At 36.0% G+C, this 22,478-nt stretch overlaps 2 protein-coding genes and 1 long non-coding RNA gene across 4 annotated transcripts in view; 1 reads left to right on the top strand and 2 right to left on the bottom strand.

The window, feature by feature from the left end:
• LOC106874283 (uncharacterized) overlaps nt 1-6,904 on the bottom strand; it is an 11,270-nt gene extending 4,366 nt beyond the window's left edge. Inside the window, exons 1-5 of the mRNA XM_014921955.3 lie at nt 6,381-6,904; nt 5,473-5,530; nt 3,521-4,791; nt 728-896; nt 423-552 (exon numbers count right to left, since the gene is read on the bottom strand). Of these exons, the coding sequence (XP_014777441.2) occupies nt 423-552; nt 728-896; nt 3,521-4,791; nt 5,473-5,530; nt 6,381-6,390 (1,638 nt within the window). The 5' untranslated portion in view covers nt 6,391-6,904. The remainder of the gene's footprint in view (nt 1-422; nt 553-727; nt 897-3,520; nt 4,792-5,472; nt 5,531-6,380) is intronic.
• Nucleotides 1-7,619, top strand: part of LOC106874277 (uncharacterized) — an 85,853-nt gene extending 78,234 nt beyond the window's left edge. For both annotated transcript variants that reach the window (XM_089338321.1, XM_089338318.1), the window contains one exon: nt 7,500-7,619. In XM_089338321.1, coding sequence (XP_089194447.1) covers nt 7,500-7,574 — 75 coding nt within the window. In that variant the 3' untranslated portion in view covers nt 7,575-7,619. The remainder of the gene's footprint in view (nt 1-7,499) is intronic.
• A 2,579-nt stretch (nt 7,620-10,198) lies between these two features.
• LOC128250331 (uncharacterized) lies at nt 10,199-21,451 on the bottom strand. Its single transcript, XR_008266357.2, has 3 exons — nt 18,325-21,451; nt 11,009-11,164; nt 10,199-10,255 (listed from the first exon to the last, which is right to left on the bottom strand). It is a non-coding gene; the product is annotated as an uncharacterized LOC128250331 (long non-coding RNA).
• Nucleotides 21,452-22,478: the final 1,027 nt, after the last annotated feature.

The raw sequence follows: 22,478 nt of genomic DNA, 5'->3' as shown, positions 1-22,478 counted from the left end.
AACAATCGATTAAATCATTCTGAATATTTGACTGGTTCTATATTTTAACATCCCTACAGATACAAAAGGCAAAGTTGGCTGTGGTGGGGTTTGAACCCAGAACAGAAAGAGCTGATCAAAATATTGCAAGACATTATTTTCTGATGCTTCAACAACTCTGGCAATCCACTACACATCTGTCAAAATTAGTTTACATAATACTACTGATGATGATTTATAACAGACACACACAAAGTTGCAAATTATGGGGTCATGGGTGTAATCAATTACATTGATCCTACTATTTAACTGGCACATTATTTTATCAACACCAAAAAGGGCGAAAAGATAATGTCAATCTTGATGAGAGTTGAACTCAGAAACCAATAACACCAGTTTTTAGTGTAACCATGAGCGACAGTACAATAAGAAAAGATACTGACCTTCTTAAGGATGTGCAGACAATCATCCTGTGCCTCTCTACAATGAATCACCAGTGGTTTCTGTAAAGCAAGAGCCAGCTTGATCTGATGAATGAACACTTTCTTTTGAAGAGATGCTGTCTCCCAGAACCTGAAATAACAATAATGCAGAAATATAGATTAGTGAGATAATGAGAATGAACAAGCAGAAGATACAAGAGACAGAATGAGATTGGTAGAAATAGACAAGGCAAGGAGCACAGAATCTTCCTCTTTCCAGTAAATTGAGGAATCAAATGTGGAGACTAGTCCCAGGACTATCTTACCTTCCAGAATAATCTAGACCAATTTCTCCAATAGCGACCACTTTAGGTTGTTCTATACATTCTCGGAGTCCCTTCTCAGCAGCACTGTCAAAGTTCTCAACATTTTTGGGGTGACAGCCCATAGCAAACCACATCTCACTTTCATTATTCAGACTTTTCCACAGACTTCCTGTATTTTAACAAATAATTTCTAATTTAGGTATGTACAAAGTCACAAATTTCAAGGGAAAAAGAAAAGCAAATTATATTGATCTTAGTATTTCATTTATTTCATTGATATATTCCACCATTCACTTTTGCTTTTTTTAAAAAGCAAAATTCAATGGTGGAAAGATTCGATTCTTGAGCATTTAAACCAGCCATATCTAGCCCAAATATTCTGCCCATTTTATGTTCAAACTAGCCAGATCCAACCATCTACACCTACCCTACAACACCATTCTAAAAATAAACAATTACATAATCAAAATCTTGAAGCTACAAGGTTAATGCATGACTAAATCGAAACATTCTGACAGAGTACTCTGGAAGCTCAACTCAGAACTAGAGAGATGCCAATAAATACATGGCCAGGTACACAACACCAGTAGAAGTGTGTTATTTCTTTACTACCCACAAGGGGCTACACACAGGGGGGACAAACAAGGACAGACAAACGGATTAAGTCGATTATACCGACCCCAGTGTGTAACTGGTACTTATTTGATCGACCCCGAAAAGATGAAAGGCAAAGTCGACCTCGGCGGAATTTGAACTCAGAACGTAGTGGCAGACGAAATACCGCTAAGCATTTCGCCCGGCGTGCTAACGTTTCTGCCAGTTCGCCGCCAGTAGAAGTGTGTGTATCAAAAACTATTTGATAATGAATAGAGAGGATGAGATGAGGGTATAAAATAGAGGACTGTGTGAGAAATAAAATGTATAATGCTGTATAGTAGTTAATGTACAAGATTAAATGATAGTGTATGGTAGCAAATAAAGATATAGGAGATGTAGGATGTGTGATGTATGATAAAGGACTATATGAGGTGTGTGATAGAGTATGGCAGTGAATACAGGGGACTGAGGTGGGTGTAAGATGTGTGTTGTTAAGATGATTATGTAAGATGTGTGATGTATATGGTGATAACTATAGAGACTGTGTATATGGTATAGTATATGTAAAAAGTGTGTGTGTGTGTGTGTGTGTGTGTATACCGTAAAAACCCATGTAATTTATGCACTTTTTTTCCTCACAAAAATAAACTTCAGGGAGTGCATAAATTACATGAGAAGATCATTTCTAGAATTTTTTGAAATTGTTTTTTGTTGGTAAAAGATGTACGAAACAAACATTTATACTGGAAGTTGACTCAATGTCAGAATAAGTTTTTACAGAAAAAGTAATAGCTTAAATATAATGAAGTTAACTTTTATTTATGCTAGATGGTATAATGCTTACTTTTTCTGTATAAATTTACTAAAACCATTTAATAGTTAACTACTTTTTGAAGTCTGACATTCATGCTGGTAAACACAGTCTGGGCCATATTTTACATTGCTTGGAATTTCTACCTATTGCAATGGAGCACCATTGACAGACATAGTGACATGGATATTCCTGACTGAAAAAAATGGATAATCTTGATTGTATGTTTTTATCTTTGTCTGTTTATTACTAGGCACAGTTTTGAGTTTGTCATACTGTTTACGCCAATTTTGAACATTAACTTCATTAACATTAAAATGCCTTTCGACAGCTCTATTGCCACATTCAAATGCATATTCAACACATTTAATTTCTCCTTTGCAGTAAGCGGTTCATAACTTCTGCCCATACTGACAATAATGATAATGACAAATTTTTAAGTTTGATTGACATTTTATAAATGTGGAAGGGATTAAAATTTCGATACTCCATATCAAAGGTTCCAACAAAAATAGGCAGAAAAGAATTCTGTTTACACAATCATTTTGATTGGTCACCTTCCTCCTTCAGTTGAGTTAAAGTGCCACCCAAGCTGATGTTTATTGGTAATTAAACTTAATTTGCAACACTGGTGTGTATTTATCTGCTTTGTTTTTGTTGGTAATTCTTAACAACTTTTCCAGTGATAGTGATTTGAGAAGACATACAGCAGTATGCTAAAGATCGGACATAATCTCTTGATGGCAAGAAATGTAAAATAAAGTTTATTATAAACAACACAAACATTTTGTAATTTAATAGCGTTCAATGTGATACTTGTTAAACAGAAATTATTTTTATTTAATGAAAATTTAATAAAATCTAATAACAAGTAACTGAAATTATGCTAAATACAACTAAATTGAAAACCTTTTGCCCCTGGCTATATCAGCAATTCTGAAAACTTTTGGGTGTGAATTTTACATTGGCAGAAGCTTTTTTTTAATAAATTTTATCCTGAAAATCACCTGCATAAATGACACAGGTGTGCAAATTACATGGGTTTTTACGGTATATAGAGGTGTGTAAGACATGTGATTATAACTGGTAGTGAATGTAGAGGACTATATGAGATGTAATGTGCATGAAGGTGTATGATAGCAGAAACAGAGGACTATATGTGGTGTTTGTAAAATGTAAGACATAGTATTTGGTAATAAATATAGAGGATTGTATGTGTGATAGTGTATGACTGCAGAGACGAAAGAGTACATTGTCAAGAGATCTGAAAAGATGATGAATTGCAGACTTGTCCAACCCATGTCAAAATAAACAAAACAGGTGCCAAAGCAACAACAACAACAACAATTACGATAAATAATATAATGAATAAATATGTCAATTACCATCTGGGCTGAAGCTTTTTGGTTCGCAGAACACAGCCACACATCCTCCATAGTTGGCAGGAAATGTATCAGCATTGTCAAGACGATATTTCTTAAAAGACCCTTTAAATGGTAGACGGTTGAAGAGGAAGTCAACATGACAATGGGAATCTATAAAGGAATTAGCAAGGTTTGAACATTTGTCCAGAAACATTTTCTTCCAGTTTTTACCATAGCTAGGAATACTGCTGCTACAACTACTACTACTGCTGCTGCTGCTGCTGCTACTGCTTGTGTTATACAAGCTCATGTGGTTATCTACCAAGGATCTAGAGAAGGGGAAAGCTTCAGAGAGTTTCTTACGAGAGTGTTTTTTCCATTTGTAGTATTGTGGTGTCCCTGACAAAGACTTGGACAGTCTCTCTAGTTTATGCTGTGATAAGTATTTCTCAAACTTCCAACGTTTACTGGTGCTGTCAGAGGTTTGATTCCCCATAGAACTTTTCACGGATAGTGGTGTTGATGTTAAGAAGTTCAGTTGGGTTTGTGGAGGGGTCAAAGACATTGATTCATCCTTTGGCAAAGTGACAGGAGACACAAATAGCGATGTGTTGCAATTTGGAGAAACAAGCATTTTAGACCAATTGGCATCAGATCTGTAATGGGCTCTTTCTTCTTTGTTGAAACTGGAACTTGTGGAATAAGTATGACGCCTTCTCCTTTTTGAACTGCTGCTAGCTAAGCTTTTGTGACTGTGCAACTTAGGGCTAGAACAATGTCTGTGGTTGTTTTTCCCATCTAGAGAATACCGACTTCTTTTAGTCTTGTGTATATTTTCATTTTCTTCACAACAACCAGATTTTGAGAATGAATCACTTTTAACAGGTGTCACATCCTGTTCTGTGGAATCAGAACTCTTGGAAATTGTTGACAAGGATTTTCTGCGATTGAACTTGGATGTTTTAGTGGCCATTTGGCTGTGATTTGGAGACAAACTATTGATGTAATCAGAATAATAATAATTAGGTGTTGGAATATAACTAAGTCTGCCTTCTTGGGTTACATCGACAACGAAGAAAGAAGATTCTGAAGGAGAACAAGATGAAGAACTCGTAGAGAGTGGATTTACTCCAGACTTATATACATCCAATATTCCTTTACTGAGTTTGGATTCCCTCTGGATATCTTGAGTTAAAACGTTGTTACTCAAACTCTGGATAGAATTACTGTAGAGCCAAGAAAAACTTCGATACAGAATATTCTTGAAGTATTCAGAAGAATTCAAAGTAAATCTGAAATTATAAATGAAAAGATTTGTCACTCAATCTGAATAGCTAGTTAGTTGGATAGATTTACCTATAACCAATGTTAAAGGTAATGTTTAATTCTGCCATTATATTGTCTATAAAGGAATTAGCAAGGTTTGAACATTTGTCCAGAAACATTTTCTTCCAGTGTTTACCATAGCTAGGGATACTGCTGCTACAACTATTACTACTACTACTGCTGCTGCTATTGCTTGTGTTATACAAGCCCATGTGGTTATCTACCAAGGATCTAGAAAAGGGGAAAGCTTCAGAGAGTTTCTAACAAAAAAAAAACTGGCTAGATCTGACCTCTCACACATATCCTACAATATCTTTCTAAACCTAAGCAATCACATCATGAAAATATCTTAGCTACAAAATAAAGGATGACTAATTCGAAACAATGTGAATAAATAAGCCTCACATTTCACAGAGTAATCTGATACAATGTAAAGAGGGCTATTAGCGTGGGACTTGGTCCAGTTTTGAATGGGTTGATATTGAAAGGGTTAACAAGGACATAGATGGAATTGGTGATGATTATGATAATTGCATTGTTACTAGTTAATAAAAATGCCAATGATTGCAACAGCAATAGCAACAGTGGTTGTCACAGCAATGACAACAGAAATAATAACAGTGATAAGGATGATGGCAGATACTTACAGGGACAAAATCTGCAACTGAGGAACAGTCTTGTTTACCAATCTCGTTGAAAGTAAATCTGCAAAGAGATAGAACTTTCTTAGAAACTTGTGCACATTTCACAGTTCTCAGAGTGAGAGAGGGAAACAAAGAGGTGAAAGGAGAATTAAAAAAAAAAAAAAAAGGGTTTCCCCATTAGACAACCAACTCATACATTCAACAGCACCAAAAATTTTAATGACCAAATGAACATTTCACTTATTGGATTCTATATCATCTCATCTATATCATCCTCAGAAGTTTAGTGTCCTATCCAGGAGTTTTATCACCTAGTGACCAGAGATAAATGATATAGTACTAGACACAAACACCCTCAGATCATATTGGATCATCACTTGCCCAACGGGAATAAATAATTATTTCAGGGAAAGGTTATAAGCAACAGACTAGTGACTTATCTGGTAGGGAGAACTATTAGAAGGTGGAGAGAACAGTAGAAAATATTTTGGGTTCAAATTCTTTCAAATTACAAGATGAACAGCAGAGATGCAGTGGTGGTTGAAGCAACCGTAATTTAGTCTATAATGATATGGTATCTTCATTTTAGAGACAATGGTGAAGCAGTGATAGCTACAATAGCTGTCATCATTGCAACAGAAAGCCAACAAAAGAGCCCAAATTTTCGCAAATCATACCCTACAAACGTATGAAAAAATACAAAAGGATGATTTAGCCTAAAGTAGTCCAAAATATATATATATATATAAAAAAGACAATGGTCACGATTGGAACGTCTTTGACAATAGTTCTAATCAATCAGGATTGACTTGGGGTTAAATAACATCAACAATGTATAACATCAAACTCCCTACCATCACCACGACTACTATTATCATCATCATCATAACAGTATTAAACAAGATATTTACCAATCTCCATTATTGTCGTCGAGCAGTTTCTGACGTTTAACCAAACTATATTATAGTTTCCTTGTCTATCGATCTCTCTGTTTCTCAATATTTTCCATTCTAAGGTCTTAATATATTTTCTTGTAGAGGTTTCAATCACTGGACAAATCGATGTTGTTTAAACACAGATACACACACAAGTTGGTTATTGTACGCTGGATATCTTTTACTCTGTTCGTCCACCAAACTATCTCAACAGCTTATCAGAGTATATGTACCTACCTACCTGTATGTCATTGTCTATCGGTCGTATGGTCAGTCCATTTATCGATATCTAAGTCTACTTCTATGTCACTGTCTACCTTACCTTGCCGGCTATCTAATTTGTCTTATCAGTCTGTCTATATATCTTTCTGTCCCACCTCCGACTAAACCCTCTCTTGATCTTATTATCAGTCTATTTGTCTTTATCTAATTACCTGTCTATCAATTCAAATCCAAACCCCTCCATCCCCTCTAATATCACAATCCTCCATCTCCTCCCCACTTTCCCCCTCTCTCAACTCCCTATATATCTTTCTCTACTATTACTACTACCTTCCCTCCGCCCACCAGACAACAAACGTCTTATAAACGCAGAGTCGAAACTTTGAAATAACCGCTGACTGGGTCCGGCTGTAATCTCAGTTCGAACTCATGTCATTGTTGATAGGAATGAATACACACACTAAAGAAAACCTCAGCTATATAATGCAAACATGCTGCTGAATTTCTATAGACGATGGTGTTGTATTATCACCATTATGAAATTGCCCTCTTGGAAAATATTTCCAAAGTATCTACAGGACAGACCTTTCGATTTCGACAGCAAACGTTCGTTTTTTATTGATTTAGATGGCGGCTATGCATATGCAGATCCTCTGAGTCAGATAAAACCGATGAGTTAAGGATATTGAGGTTTTCATGACGAAATTTAACTTCCTAAGAAACAATAACTATAGAAAATATATCAAACCATTCCAATGGTTGTGATAGAAAAAATTATATACTAACAAATGATTTCTGTAACATATTCTACTAATATGAGGAATGTATAATCGATTATATCGACTTGTAATTGAGTGGTCCTTTATTTTACAGACCACAACGGGATTTGAACACAAGATTTTACACGGGCAAAATAAGGAAATTAATTACCCAAGAACGAAAATATAATTACAAATGCAAATAAAATATTTACTTAAGAACTTGAAATGAAAACATTGTACCGATTCTTTTGTTATTAAATATACGTTACTTAAAATTATTTCGCTCGAGTCTTCGAATGCAACGGAACCGAATTCACAATTGTTTAGAAACACAACTAAAAAACACTGCAAAACTTTGTCCAGAATCAATTATTGTCACAATGTCAATTTGGGATGGAAAGGAAAAAAACAATCGGTTAAAATGACAAGGTATAATTCACTAGTACTATTATCTATACCCCTGCAAAATGAAAGGTTATCTGGCGAACTTCACTGGGATGTGAACTCAGAATGTAAAAGGACGCAATGTTTTGGCATTTACAGAGATATCGCACGAGATTGAACAGAAGCCATGCGGTATATGCAAATGTGCAGCATTGATTAAATGGAGGTTGTGATACACCTCCTCCTTCCTTAATGGATTGGTTTGGGGAAGAGTGAAGGTAGAAAGGTAAAAAGAAACTGAAGACAGGGGGTTAACAGAGAGGTAGAAAGAGTAATACTTTTCAGATTTTAGCATAAGAACAACAATTTTGGAGGAATGGGGCTCAGACGATCGACCACAGTACTCAACTGGTCCTTATATCGATCCCGAAGAAATTAAAAGTGGGGTCGATCTCTACGGAAACTTGAACTCATAAAGAGACGAAAGAAATGCTGCTATGCATTTTAGCCGACGCGTTTAAAGATTCTGCCAGTTCGCTACCTTTTAGCAAGAGTAACAGGAGAAAACAGGAGAGAGGAGTGAAAGACAAAGAAAGTAAATAATGTAGTTGGGGGGGGGGGGGAATAGGCGAGTGAGTGATAGACAACATGCAAGAGAAGTGAGAAAGTCATAAAAGAAGAGAGTGAAAAAATGAAAGGATAAGATAATGAATAAAAAAAAACATAAAAAGCGATACAGAAGTAAGGGGAATGGGGCAAAAAAACAAAGATGAGGAAGAAAGGTGTACTACAGTCTGAACACTTTTAAACACTATATATATATATATATATATATATATATATATATATATATATATACACACACACACACACAATATACAAAGATGATGGCAAGACATATGCTACCAAAAATGGTAACAATTCTCTTTCGCTCAGAAAAGGGTATTGTGTATCTTGTCTATATGTGTCATCAGAAGGGGTAAGGTAAACGAAACAAGCACAGCAGGGGTCTTTAGGCTTCAACAAAAATTTGAATATTTTGGTAAACAAATGCGGTTATAAAACTCCTTTTACACACGTCTTGATGTCAGTACAGATGTATCCCAATCATAAGCGATATGTCACCCAGTACCTGCAGCACACACAATGTCATTGCCGTCCACATTTTACCCCTTAAACATGCCCTTAGCACAAACCAATGTGAGAGCTATTAAAGAGTTCGCTCGATCTGCTAGAAATAGCAGTCAAATTTCTCTCAAACCACACCCAACCGTTTTAAATTTTAAAGGAAGGAAGGACGCATTGGATAATGCAGTTCTTGAATATACCAAATGATGCAAATGGCCATCGATGGAAGGTTTCTTCAAAGGTTTGCACAAAGTTGACCAGACAAGGAAGCGTCCCTTTCTATGGTAGTTCAATTTACTAGAAATAACAGATAAATCTCTCTGTCATCACGTCTTACCTATTTGATAAAAAGAAGGACACGTTGGAAAATGTAATCCGAGGTAGAAAGTATAAATAGACAGGCCCGAAATAAAATAGATCTTGGTCCAATCTCCAACCACGAGTTTCCAGTTGTTCGATCAACTACCAAATTCTTTGAATTAGCTTGTATGTGGATGTGTATTCCACAAACATGAGTGTCCTTAATGTAATTTTGGGACAGAATCAGCGAGACAAGATCGAATCTTTAAATTACAAGTCCAACACACCTGACGGGGTTCCACACGCAGTTTCTATCCACCCAGTTTCATTCACAAGGCATACATTGAGCCCAACCCGTAAAGAAAGAGATATTTGCCTAAGATGTCTTAGATCAAACTCTGGACCTTGTGATTGAGAAACGAATATTCACTAAACTGCATCTACAATATACTATGCGTGGAAAAAAGACGGAAAGGTCAGAGCTGGACTGTCTTTAATCATAAATCTGTCCAATTAAAGCGGACTTCAGATGTTTGATTTTTTTTTTTTTTTGTAACTTGTTGGGTCTGAAGGAAGTTTCCTTTCATCTTCGAGAGAATTTTCGTTTAGATAATTAAAATTTTCCCAGAAAGATGAAAGGAAACTAAACTTTCATCCACCTCTCAGCTGTATGCAATAAGTGGATGACAGCAAAATCATAGCGGTACTGTTTCACCCTGGTAACACAACACCGGCCAAAAATACAAGTTTTTACATCCTGTGAGGCAATTCTCGTGAGTAAAATAATAAACTATACAGTTTATCTAAACGAAGATAAAATTGAATTTAAATTATATAACGTAGTTTATGTAGGATCATCTTATGATTTTCTTATTTTATTCCTGTATACTGTCACGGTATTGTATCTACATGCAATGAATCAGACACATTTCTTTCAACGAAACCACTTTAAACATCTGTCAATACGTGTATGATTAAACCTACTAAACTTGCTTTCTTCTACAAAATATACTTGTACATTAGGGATGTGTTCCGTACGCTGACAATTATGGGAATCTGGAAGAAACGAAGATCTGATTTTATGCAAATAAGCCCCAACAAGGAAGAAGAGAATGAATGTTATTAATGTAACACAAACTAATCAAAAGAAAAAAATCTAGCCTTCGGCTACGCGACAATGCTTAATATCTTACACAGGCACAAAGCCAGAAATTTTGTGTAAGTCAGTTAAATCGACTACAATACTTGAATGGGAGGGACTATAGTTTTGTAAGCCATGAAAGAATAAAAGGCAAAGCTTCAGCCTTTGACGAAATTTGAACTCAGAACGTAACCGAATATCAGAAGGCATTTTATCCGATGCTTTTGCCTTCGCACGGTTAATATACGTAAGGTTCCTTAGAACAAAACACTTAAAGGCTTTTTACAGAAATCGTTTATATGGCTTTTTTGTGTTTCAAAAGGTTTTTATGTTTTTATCCAATCGATTATTAAGGACGAATGATTGATTGGTTGGTAAAGCTGGTTACCATAAAAACATTGCTTTTATATATTTTAACACTTATTTGTTCTATATGTATTTCCAGCGTGAGTATCTTTAACATCAGACGGTCTTCTGTAATAGCTGAAACTATGAATTGATGTCGATAAGCCTGCTTCCGGTTGGAGAAAACAGCCGAAATTATAAATATAGATGTGTTAAGGTTAGGTATTCAATAACAGCTGCCTACCTACAACAATTTACTGTTTCAGTGGTAGATTTTAAATAATCAATAGCTGTTAGTTATCGATAAAGGTTGTACAACCTACCTTTTCAATCAAACTCCACTTGGTGTCCAGTTTTTCTCCTAAACATGTCTCCCGCCTCCATTTTCTTTTATTCTCAAAAGTATTTTGATTATTTTTAACGTGTTTATTATGATTCATTTGTATATCAGTGTGTTGATTGTTTTGAAGTAAATCATGCTAGGAGGGTAAAAAGTAGAGAGAATGAGTTTCTTGTTGTAGAGGAGTAATGTGACTACTTACATTTCAGAAGGGAGGGTGGTGGGGATGGAGTTTGAATGTAAGATAAAAGGTGAAGAAGAATTAAAAATGAAACAACAAATGTTCCATGATTATCTCATATTAATGAGATAATCTTGATAATAATTCCCGATAAGTTTCTTGAGTGCAATGGTCACTTGTCATCTAAATCTCTTTATTGAGGTTCCCCAATACTCTCCCTAGGATCCCTGTAATTATCTATCTTCTACTTATTTCAGTCATTAGACTGCCTTGAAGAATTTTAGTTGAACTTATCAACCCCAGTGCTTATTTTTTATAAAGTCTGGTACTTATTCAACCAGTCTCTTTTGTTGGGGAATGTAAGCACATTGACACCGGTTGTCAAGTGGTGGTGGTGGGGACAAACACACATATATGCACACACACATATACACACACACATATATATACACGCATGTATATATATATGTCTACTAAATCCACTCACAAGGCTTTGGTCAGCTTGAGGTTATAGTAGATACTTGCCCAAGGTGCCACATAGTGGGGCTGAACTCAAGGCCATGTAGTTGAAAAGGAAGCTTCTTACCACACAGCCATGCCTGCAGCTATATACATTACATATCCACGTCTTCAAAATTATTTGATTTTATTTAATCATTCGCTGTTCTTTTTTTCTTTGCTTTTAGACTTGAATAGGGCAAATACAAAGAGTATTAGCAATGAACTTATGAGGTATCGAGTTGGTTAAAGGGAAATAGGCTTTGTCTTAGTGTCATAAATACAAAATACACATTCATTTGTTCTCATCAGAAATACATTTCCAGAGACTCAATCCAACAGCTTGAATTTGATTGTAACATCATGTTGATCAGTTTAAATTCTGTCATTAATAATCTTAAATAGAAACCACGTGTTAATCTAATCTATAAGTGCTCAATAATTATATACTTAGACATGTTCTACTAAACATTTATCAGACTCTTATTAGTTGTCATGTACACTATAGTGTTATTTTGTGAGCTCTAGTAAAATCAGAATTTACGAAGATCTCCTAGACTAGTTTTAAATACAACTCTGGACATACTGATTTGCTTTATTGTAATACTGGAGTTTTTAAAGATTTCAGACATGTATACACCTGTACAGATCAAATTCTGCAATTTTTGTCTTGGCAGTCTGCCTAAATTTTTGCTAGTTATCAAACAATTCTGATTGAGCCAAATATCTCTGTGAGTAATATGAATAATGTTCACTTGTTGATGTTAGATTGCCTTCTTTTTAAATATATCAGCAAGGTCAACGTGTTGTTGGCTTGGTATAGGTCAGATGTTCTCAACCATTACCTATGTATGAACTCCTTTGTTTACTATTTTATTCTGGTGGACCCCCATAGCCATTTGATATTTAAAAACTGGTTTTATTAGATACTTCTTTCGAAATTCCTGTTTTCCTTTTAGCACATTAACTTGTGTAGACTGAACTATGTAAAATATTAGGGAACGAAAACTAGCTGTTCCTTGCAATAAATACATCTAAATCAAAATTTTTTCATGGACCCTTAATAAACTACTGTGGATCCCCAATTTGGTATTTTGCTTGTGTGGTGGATCCCCAGGGGTCATATGAACCCCAGCCACTGGTATAGATCATAGTGAATCATAGAGGAAGATGGTGTCTGTTATCACTGAACATTCAAAATGAACAAATAACTGATATAATGTGAGGAGTTAGAAGCATTTCATGAAGGCAGTAATTGTCATTGATTCTAGTATGATGGGAAATATGGTTTCTTGTGCAGTTTACTGTGGTACATTTGGATTCAAAAGTAAATTTTAGGAAATAACCACTGATTTTGTCTAATGAAGACCTATATATTGAATAGAAACAAGCTCTAAAAATGTGATCAGTTTGCATTGCATTGCCTCTTAACATACATGAATATTTATTTAACTTAGCACTTGCTGATATTGATGCAGACATTAGGCTAAACTTGATACAGGCAAGCTTGATAAAATTTACCTTTATGATGGAAATGGGAGAGCTTACATGTCTTTTGATGAATTCTGTTCTTACAAAAGAAGCTTAAGCTTGAATGACTTGCTTGTTTGGGAAGAATTTCTTTTACAAAAATTATCACAATTCAGAATTGTTTTTTGCAAGTTGTTAGGCACTTTTTTTGTACTTAACGATATTAGCAATTTAGAAAAAAGAAAAAATGAAAAGCTAGCATATGCTACATGTTCTCATCTAACTTGTGAATGCATCAAAGGCACTCTGCAAGATGGTAATTAGAGATATTTCAAGTGAGTTGTACCAGCTGTGAAGTATTAACCAGAGACTCTAAACTTTAACTGCTATATAAGATTGATACAGGAGGACACAAACAATTTTATAGCGAAAGAGGCAACTGTCAATCTGTTTGTGGGTAGAAGGTCAGATCCCACAAACAGGGGTGTTAAGATCATGAAATGTTTTGCCAGAGGTTAATATAAAAGATGTTAATCTTGTCATGAAGTCTGCAATATGTGATTTTTATTCCATGTTGAATTCCATATTGATCAGATTCACTGATCAATATCCACTTTTGTGAAAGAGATATTTGGCATGGCATTGTCAGACTCTGCTTGTACTCATGCAATTACTGGAGAATTGTGGTTAGAAGTGCTTCTTGGAACTCTAAACGGAAGGAATAAAGACTTTAAGTTTAGTCAGTTGCTGTCACAAATTTGGGAATTTTAAAATTAAGTAAAAATTTTCAAATATTGTATAGTGATGTAATCTTTTATGCTGAATTCAAATTTGGAATTTATTTAACTCTTTGATGTTTAAATTGGCCATATCCGGCCAAAATATTCTGTTTTATATTCAAACCGGCCAGATCTGGCCTCTCACACCTACCCTAACAATATCATGCTAAAAATAGACAATAACATGATAGAAGTCTCAGAGCTATGATATAAATTGAATGCTAGAGGTTCAAGGTTTGATAATTTTTAGTCCAATCAGAAAACAGGAATTGGAAGCCAGTATTTTCTGCATTATAGCTGTCTGTCTCAGAGGTACAAAATGATATCACCTGTCAAAACTATTGGTGGTGAAAGTATCAGATTGCAGCTTTGCTTGTTGCTATAGAAACAGATACCAATGTTAGGTTTATGGTCATGTGCATAATGGTTGCTTTTGATTGACTAAAGTTATCCAAATTTTGCAATCTTTAAAAGCTATCAACTTTTTATTTATTAATTTATGGCAAAAACAAATTTCATTTTCATAATCAGCATACAAAACTAAATTGGTATACCAAATGTGATAAAAGCTGGAATAAAATTTTTAAAAAATACAAAATCTGTAACAGTAATCAAAAAGCTGTGAAGGTTCTGGCTTGATAAAAGAGCACTGGTGAAATCTAGTAAGGTGGTCAATCTTTCAGTTACTATAAGTGTCTGAGCTCTTGACTTTGTGGAAATTGATTCACCTCTTCTTTTAAATCATAGATCTATGAAAACTGGTGGCATGGTGTTGGACAAGCTGTTATTACACTTTTTTCTTGTATGTATGTTGCTTTTCAATTACATGTTTGTAGGTTCAGTCCCACTGTATATGTTGATAATTTCATTTTAAAAATTTCTATTTTTTTTTCAAGTTATGAAGAAACAAAGTCCGAAGGGGTGGGGGTACACTTTTTTAGGTATGCTTGTATTGTATCATCTCGATATGTTGCATGCAATCAATGGAGTTCATGAAGAAGTGTTCTGATGTTTCTAATGAGACTATTTGTTTGCTGCAATACATCTGTTCTATTTAAGTAAATAGCTTTATTTCAGATAAACATGAAACATGTAAAATAACTCACTTAGTGTAAAATAGTAAAAAGGACAAAAAAAGAACAGAGTGTTTAATTAGTAAACAAAGAGATTCAGCTAGTATGCTATTTATATCTGAAGACAGTAGAGATATTCTTTTCTACTCTAGGCACAAGGCCCGAAATTTGGGAGGAGGAGGGGGGCAGTTGATTAGATCGACCCCAGTACACAACTGGTACTTAATTTATCGACTCTGTAAGGATGAAAGGCAAAGTCAACCTCGGCAGAATTTGAACTCAGAACACAAAGACAGATGAAATACCGCTGAGTATTTTGCCTGGCGTGCTAACGTTTCTGCCAGCTTGACTCCTTAAGACAGTAGAGATATTGCCACAACCATAACTCTGCTTCAGTTTCAAATCATTAAATTTTGACCCATCCTCCACAGCAGAATTGTTAATGCTGCTCCCTCTACTGCAGAGGATGGGCCTGCAAAAGCCCCTGTTCTGGAGTCATGTAAAAGCACCCACGTTGGCACTAGTGGTACCAGTGCTATGTAATAGCGCCTGTGCCAGTGCCACATAAAAAGCACCCAGCACACACTGTAAAGTGGTTGGTGTTAGGAAGGCCATCCAGCTGTAGAAACCAAACCAAATCAGGCTGGAACCAGGGGCAGTTCTCCAGCTCACCTGCTCTGGTCAAACCATCCCACCCATGCCAGTATAGAAAATAAACGTTAAATGATGATGAATAGGTTCAAAAGTTAATGTTAAGATAGGAGGCACTTTGTCTAAAAATTGCTGATAGCCATTTCAGCAAAAATTGAGTATATTCAAGTACATGATTTTCTATACAAGAGAAATACCTATCAAAAAACTGTTATCTAATCTGAATCTCCAATCTTTTTACCATCATTATCAATAAAATAATGAGAGGGTAAATTTGGTTTCAATTCCCAAGTTAAAAAATTTTTTGAGTAAAGCTTCATGTGTGACAAGCATAGTGAATCAGTTCATACTACGAGCACACTAGAAATAGATTCTCCTCAATGTCCAGATGCCTCACTAGAAGTGGTCAATAGCATTTATTAACCTAGGAGATGTAATTAGCAGGGGAGATGGTTGCTCAGAAAGTATACTTTTTTTTTAGTATACTAATTTTTGCTGAAAGTAAGAAATGGTTGGGAAAAGTTCAGGGCTTTACAAACTACTGTTGGCAATAAAAGTATTTTCCCACAGAGTGAAATACAGATTATAAGATACTTGTTAGAATAACAATGCTGCATGGTAGTGAGACATGGGCCTTGAATGCAGAGGACTTGAGCAGACTGTTCAATGTAAGTATAAAAACATAGATATGTTTCGACCAAAGATTGGTCCAGGCCATGTCTAACTTAATAGCACCACCTGATAGGATTATCTAAATCCTTTTTACAGTCAAGTTTTGTCTATGGTCCATTGAAGTAGTGAGTTCTTGTTGAGTGAGTTGTATCCAGGTATGGGTGGCTTGTCTGGCATTCTTTGAAGAAAGCTGTCTAGACTCCGTTTAAAGCTGATAGGATCTGTTTCCTCTTTTATCTGTTTCGGGACAATGTTAAACAGGGCAGGGCCTGTTGAGGAAAAGAAATTATGCCGCAATGTACCTATATATTGTGATCCTGAATTGGGCAGGGGACATATGGCTCGTGGTCCCAGCCATACATGAACAATATAGTACAAATATGTTGAGAGGAAAACCAAGCATAAGAAGAATCAGATGTAGTGTACAGGGGAAAAGAGTGCACTGGTGTGGACATGTGATGTGTATGGATGAGGCCAGCTATATAAAGTGCTGATGATGTGGATTGGAGCTTGCAGAAGGGGGGAAACCAGAAAGACAAGGGACAGGCTGGTGAAGGCTGACCTCAGGACCTGGAACCAAACAGCGTTTCCTCTACTTCAAAACATTTCAGAATTACACAATGTAAATTTATTTAATATTTTCTTTTTACAAAAAAGCCAATTTACCTACGATAATTGCAAAGCGTATCTTTCGGTCAAACTAGAGGGTTTGACCCGGTGGGAAACCCTCTAGTTTGACCTATCTTTCTACAGAAATTTTTGTTATAACAATAATTAAAGAGGAAAAAAAGGATGGTACATATACGTATGTATACATAACAGTTGACGATTCTGTGTATATTAAAAGAAGACGGTAAGTATGGAGAGGCTGTTCCTACCTAACATGGAAAGAAAATAATACAGAATTGAGTGCCCCCCCCCCACACACACACACATAGACACACTTTTTTTTAACTATTACGATTGGTATTACAAAACTTTGCAAAAATAAAACAGCCTTACAATGAGAGAAATATTAAATAATTCTTGAAAAAAAGTCCAAGATTTGTGTACCATAATCTGTCTCGAGGAAAACTAAGAAAATGGAGGAGAAACACTACGAATTCAGAGGACAGCAGTTGTTAAAAACTGTGCTTCGTTAGGTTTTGTACGCTAATATATATGTGTGGTCTAATAATCCAGAATCAGAAAATGTAGGCACGTGTATATTTGTCGACAGAGTGGCATTCATCAAAGTATACTACATTACAGATGATTTTACCAATTAGATGATCATCTGATTATTTAATATCTTGTGCGAAACCAATTGGTTACTTATCTGATGTAATGGACTTAAAGCACTGGAAAGGAAAGAAAAGAAAACAGAATTGAGTGGCGCCCCCCCCACACACACACACGCTCACTTTTTAAATAATTATTACGATAGGTACTACAACTTCGTAAAAATAAAACACTTAAAAACAGCCTTACAATTAGAGAAATATTAAATAATTCTTTAAAAAAATCCGAGATTTGTGTAGAAAAATCTATTCCAAGGAAAACTAAGAGAATGGAGGAGAAACACTAGGAATGTGTGTGTGGTGGGAGTATCGATGTTTGTAGGGTATGAAATTGCCTCTTCATAGGTTAAGAAATTCTTTTCTCTGTGTGTATATACATAAAAAAATTGCTTCCGTGTCTATTTTTTTGTTTGTGCACATGATTCACAATGAAATATATCTATTTCTACACGTGTCATTATATATATATATATATATATAATATATAAAGTATGCATGCCAATGTATCTTTGTAGACGTGACTTAACCTAATGGTTTAATCAATCCAATGTTTACACAAACAAGTCTATAATTAAGCCAATAATTCCACACAATCTATAATCTAATTCTACGAAATATCTGCAAAATCAAATACGCATGAATCATTGTACATTTGATGATTAAATAAACCAGAGAAAATCCATTAAAATACTTACCGAAAACGTCGAAATCAAATTTTAGTAGACCGTGACATTCAAAATGGCGTTCATACTATTTCTGGACACAACGACTTGTGTCAGCTGTTCAACTAGAAATTTAAAATGCCTTGATCTCAGCTGCAAACGACTGACGCTTAATTCGATTGGTTCAGATCGCACTTCTTGTCCTAGAGGAAATCTAAAGGTTCTAATGGCAAAATTGTTTTTAGGTTTAGAATTTTTTAATCATTATTCGCAGTCTTTACTACATTTAATTTCCTTAGATTTTGTTTTAAAGATGCTTCCATTTAAGAATTCAAATAAATAACAGGTTATCAATGTTAAATAACAACAAGCTGGAAGGGTGAACAGATAAGGTATGATAGAGTAAAGAAAAGACAGGTTACGAAAACTTAATTCAAAGAAAATATCACAATTTGCCGAGGGAACATTCAGTAAGTTAGAACAAGGTAAGGGTGCGGTCTCCAGCATTAATGGTCATTCATTAAGAGCAACAATTAAGGACTGCCTAACTGCTATATTTTCTTGCCACAACATAGCTACCTCATTAGAATATTAATAGCTACAGAATGACCTTTGACAACACGATTGGACAATAGAGTAACAAATCTAACTAGCATAAATCAGTCACCTCTCCGCGTTAACATGATGATAAACATCAATAAGGCTGACCTTACCAGCTGGCTTCAAAAAGACCTGCCATGAAAAGCAAGAGGGGATTGACGTTTACGATGGCCGACGCCTGTAGGCATAAGCCCTCGAGGAAGAAAAAACAAGATAGTAAATACTATTTGCTCTGTTTAGTGCTCAAAACATGGCTGTATGGTCGAGGTTGCTTCTTGACCACGTGGATTCAGCTTTGCACTTTGGGCAAGTGTCTTCTATTATAGCCTTGAGCCGACAAGAGCCTTGTGAGTGGATTTCATGGACGGAAACCGAAAGAAGCCTGTATATATATATGTGTGTGTGCATTTATGTGCGTCTCTATGTCCCTACCACCGCTTGGTGTGTTTACGTCTCCGTAACCTAGCGGTTCGGCAAAGAGGCTGATAGACTAAGTACCAAGCTTTTAAAATTAAAATAAGTACTGGGGTCGATTCAATTCGATTAAAAAATTCTTCAATGCAGTGCCCCAGTATAGTCGCAGTCTAATGACAGAAAAAAGCGGATATATTTTATCTTTTGTTTCATTCATTGTTCTGTAACCATGCTGAGACACCACCTTCAAGAGTTTTAATCTATTCTATCAGTAACTTTTGACAAACTGCTATGCTACGAGGACGAAAAACAACTAACATCGGTTATCAAGCGATTAGGGTGGGGCACAGGAACAAAACGCACACACAGACGTGTGTGTGTGTACGACGGGCTGCCACACAGTTTCCCTCTACGAAATTCACTTGGCCTGGCGCTATAGCAGAAGACACTTGCCCAAAGTACTGCATGGTTGTAGAGCGAACTTATGCCATTTTGAGGCTGATTTTACAGCTGGTGTTTATAACATCAAAAAAAACCCATTCCCGTAGTCTTTTCCCAGTTGTTACTTCCTTGAAGAAAGTTTAATGAAGATATCTCTTCTTTGATTCTAATCAAATGTTCTGACCAACAATGGTTGGGACATATGATGCTTCAGATGGCGCAGAACTTTTGATAATGGAAACACTTTTTTTTTTTTCCTTTTTCTCCATCGTGCTTCACAAGCGTAAAATAATGTTATGGTGATAAACCATCAGTTTAGTTCTTCGGATTGGATGTTTGTTCATAAAGACTCGTTTTACTAGTTTTCATGTTCCACATTCTTTTCCGAAGTAAAAGAATGTTATTAGAAAGAAGACTTGCAATCTGGAGAATATGTTCGACTTTATCTGGAGATATATCAGAGATGACAATATTGAAATCAGAACGATTGATCGATCTTCTTAATATTCACAGCACGCCAAAGCGAGTATATGTACTGGTGATTTCTGGTTGATTTCTGTATTTTCGATGTGTGTGAAATTTGGCAATGCTAAATAATCCATCAAACTGGTATCTGATATAAAAACTTAGATTACTTGGGGAGGAAGTTAAAATAATATCGCAAGCAGATATAAGAAAGGACAAGTACAAGGTGCAAGAACGCAACCCTGATTCAGTTCACATGTAATTGGAAACTGATCCGGGAAGTTTGTTTTGATGAAAAACACAACCTGACACACCGTCGTCCTATGCTCTAACTAGTGAGGTGAAGTGGTTTGAGCTGCCAAAGCGTTGAAGAATCATTGACATACCAAACGCTTTTCCCAGATAGTAGAAGACAAGAATGGTTTCTGCTTTTTTTCTTGTGCACGCACACATAAGCTGTTTAATAGAGCACCTGAGAATATATGCTAGAGATGCTACATGAAAACGAGGTTTGGATGTTTTGCCTGTAAATACACGAAGTAAAACAACAGAGGAAGGAGCGAACAAGGCAGTGATTCATCCAATAGTTTGCACCTCTAGTAACTCCAGTGAGAAAGACATTGCGAATATCACGGAAACAAACAATGACATAATCCTGGAGATGCAGGGACAGCCCTAGGGTTGCTGGCGCCCCGGGATAGCTGAACTTCGTCGTGTACAAGCTGACAGTTGTGGAAATTTTGTCTTTGTCACGCCCTGGACGACTGCTCGAGTTGCCGGTGCCTTGAGCTGGCCTTGAAGAGAGAACAATTTCTTGACAGTGGGTACTTCCAGGTAGGTTTCTGTTTGGCTGGGGGTTGAAACATCGAACTGGTAATAGTGAGTATTTAGCATATTGAGAGGAAAGGTGGGGCCCATTTGAATTCGAGTCGACACCGTAGTTCCCAATTACATAGTTCCAGACGGTCGAATTTATGCTTATGCGAGCAGTGAAGTTATCCAAAAGGAATAGGTTATCAGATTATTGGTTCAGAGTAGCATATACTCCTTTATGTTGAGAACCTAGATTGAGCGCATGTGCACTAATCTCTGGTCAGCAAATCAGGGAGTGACATGATCCGAGAGCAAATACCAACTGGAGATTCGGGCAGCTTCTAGAGGAACTTGTTTCTGACATCCAGACCAACACTACGTATATGATTCTAGCTTTGTGCAACCTTTTTCAGAAGAGCGTGTAGTCAATCTCAGTCTTTATGATAGACTCTTCAGCTGAAGGCGGCTCTCAATGAAGCTCTTTGACGATAAGTGTAGTTCCACGTGGAAGCCTACTTCTTACAGAAGCGGAACCACATTCTAGACACCAAGACACAAGTTTCTTTATTTTTTTCTTCCTTTTTTCGTATGATTTCAACCGCACTGGGGGGGGGGAGATGAATCGCCTGATGCGGTTTCCAACCTAGCATGAGAAAGAGCAAGCTTTTTTTTTTTTTTCAGAACATCTTTTTAATGTTTTTTTTCTTGACTATATTTAGATAGCCAGTGACCGCAGTCACTACTTGAAAACAGAAAAAGTACTAACTGGTTTCACGAATCGGCTGATGAAATGATGCCTCTTTTGGGGGAAAAGTTTATGGTTTTCAAGGACTACCTTGCAAACCCGAGTTCAAACTCCCATTTAGAAATTTGGGTAAAGATACAGAGAAAATGTGTCTGGTGGAATGCAAAAACTCATGAAATTCAACGCTTTGCTGACACAATCAGCACATACGAGTTTTATAATGCAATTATTAATATTTTATCCTGCCAGAAAAGCAATTGCTCCTTTATGCACAGTTGACAGAAGCCAACCTCTCGAAGACAAGAAAAAAAAGATACTAGATTGTTGGACAAAACACTTTCGGGAAATTCTGGACTACGTAAATACAACTGACTCATTTGTACTTACTAAACTCTTAACTCTTTCTTTGATGCCAGAGTTGGATGAATTTCCATGGCCTCATGAAGTTACTACCGCATCCAACACATTGGAAAACAAAACCATATCTGCCGAGGTTTATAAGTTTGAAGGAGGTCATCTACGAGAGGAACTATGTAATGTATTGAGTTACTTCCCTTTAATTGTAACGCTGTTACTGATTGTTATATTTAACCAATCATAATTTAATAAAGTATTCAGTGCAAGCCTAACGATAGCGGCCTGACTAAACGAACTTCCTGTAAAGTCCTCGTCTGTTGTCTGACGTTGTAACACGACAGAACAAGCTATT

Source organism: Octopus bimaculoides, chromosome 20 (genome assembly GCF_046866305.1).
Source record: "Octopus bimaculoides isolate indiv1 chromosome 20, ASM4686630v1, whole genome shotgun sequence".
NCBI classification, from domain to species: Eukaryota; Metazoa; Mollusca; class Cephalopoda; order Octopoda; family Octopodidae; genus Octopus; species Octopus bimaculoides.
The sequence above is the reverse complement of the archived record's forward strand: the minus strand, read 5'-3'. Positions and strand labels throughout refer to the sequence as shown.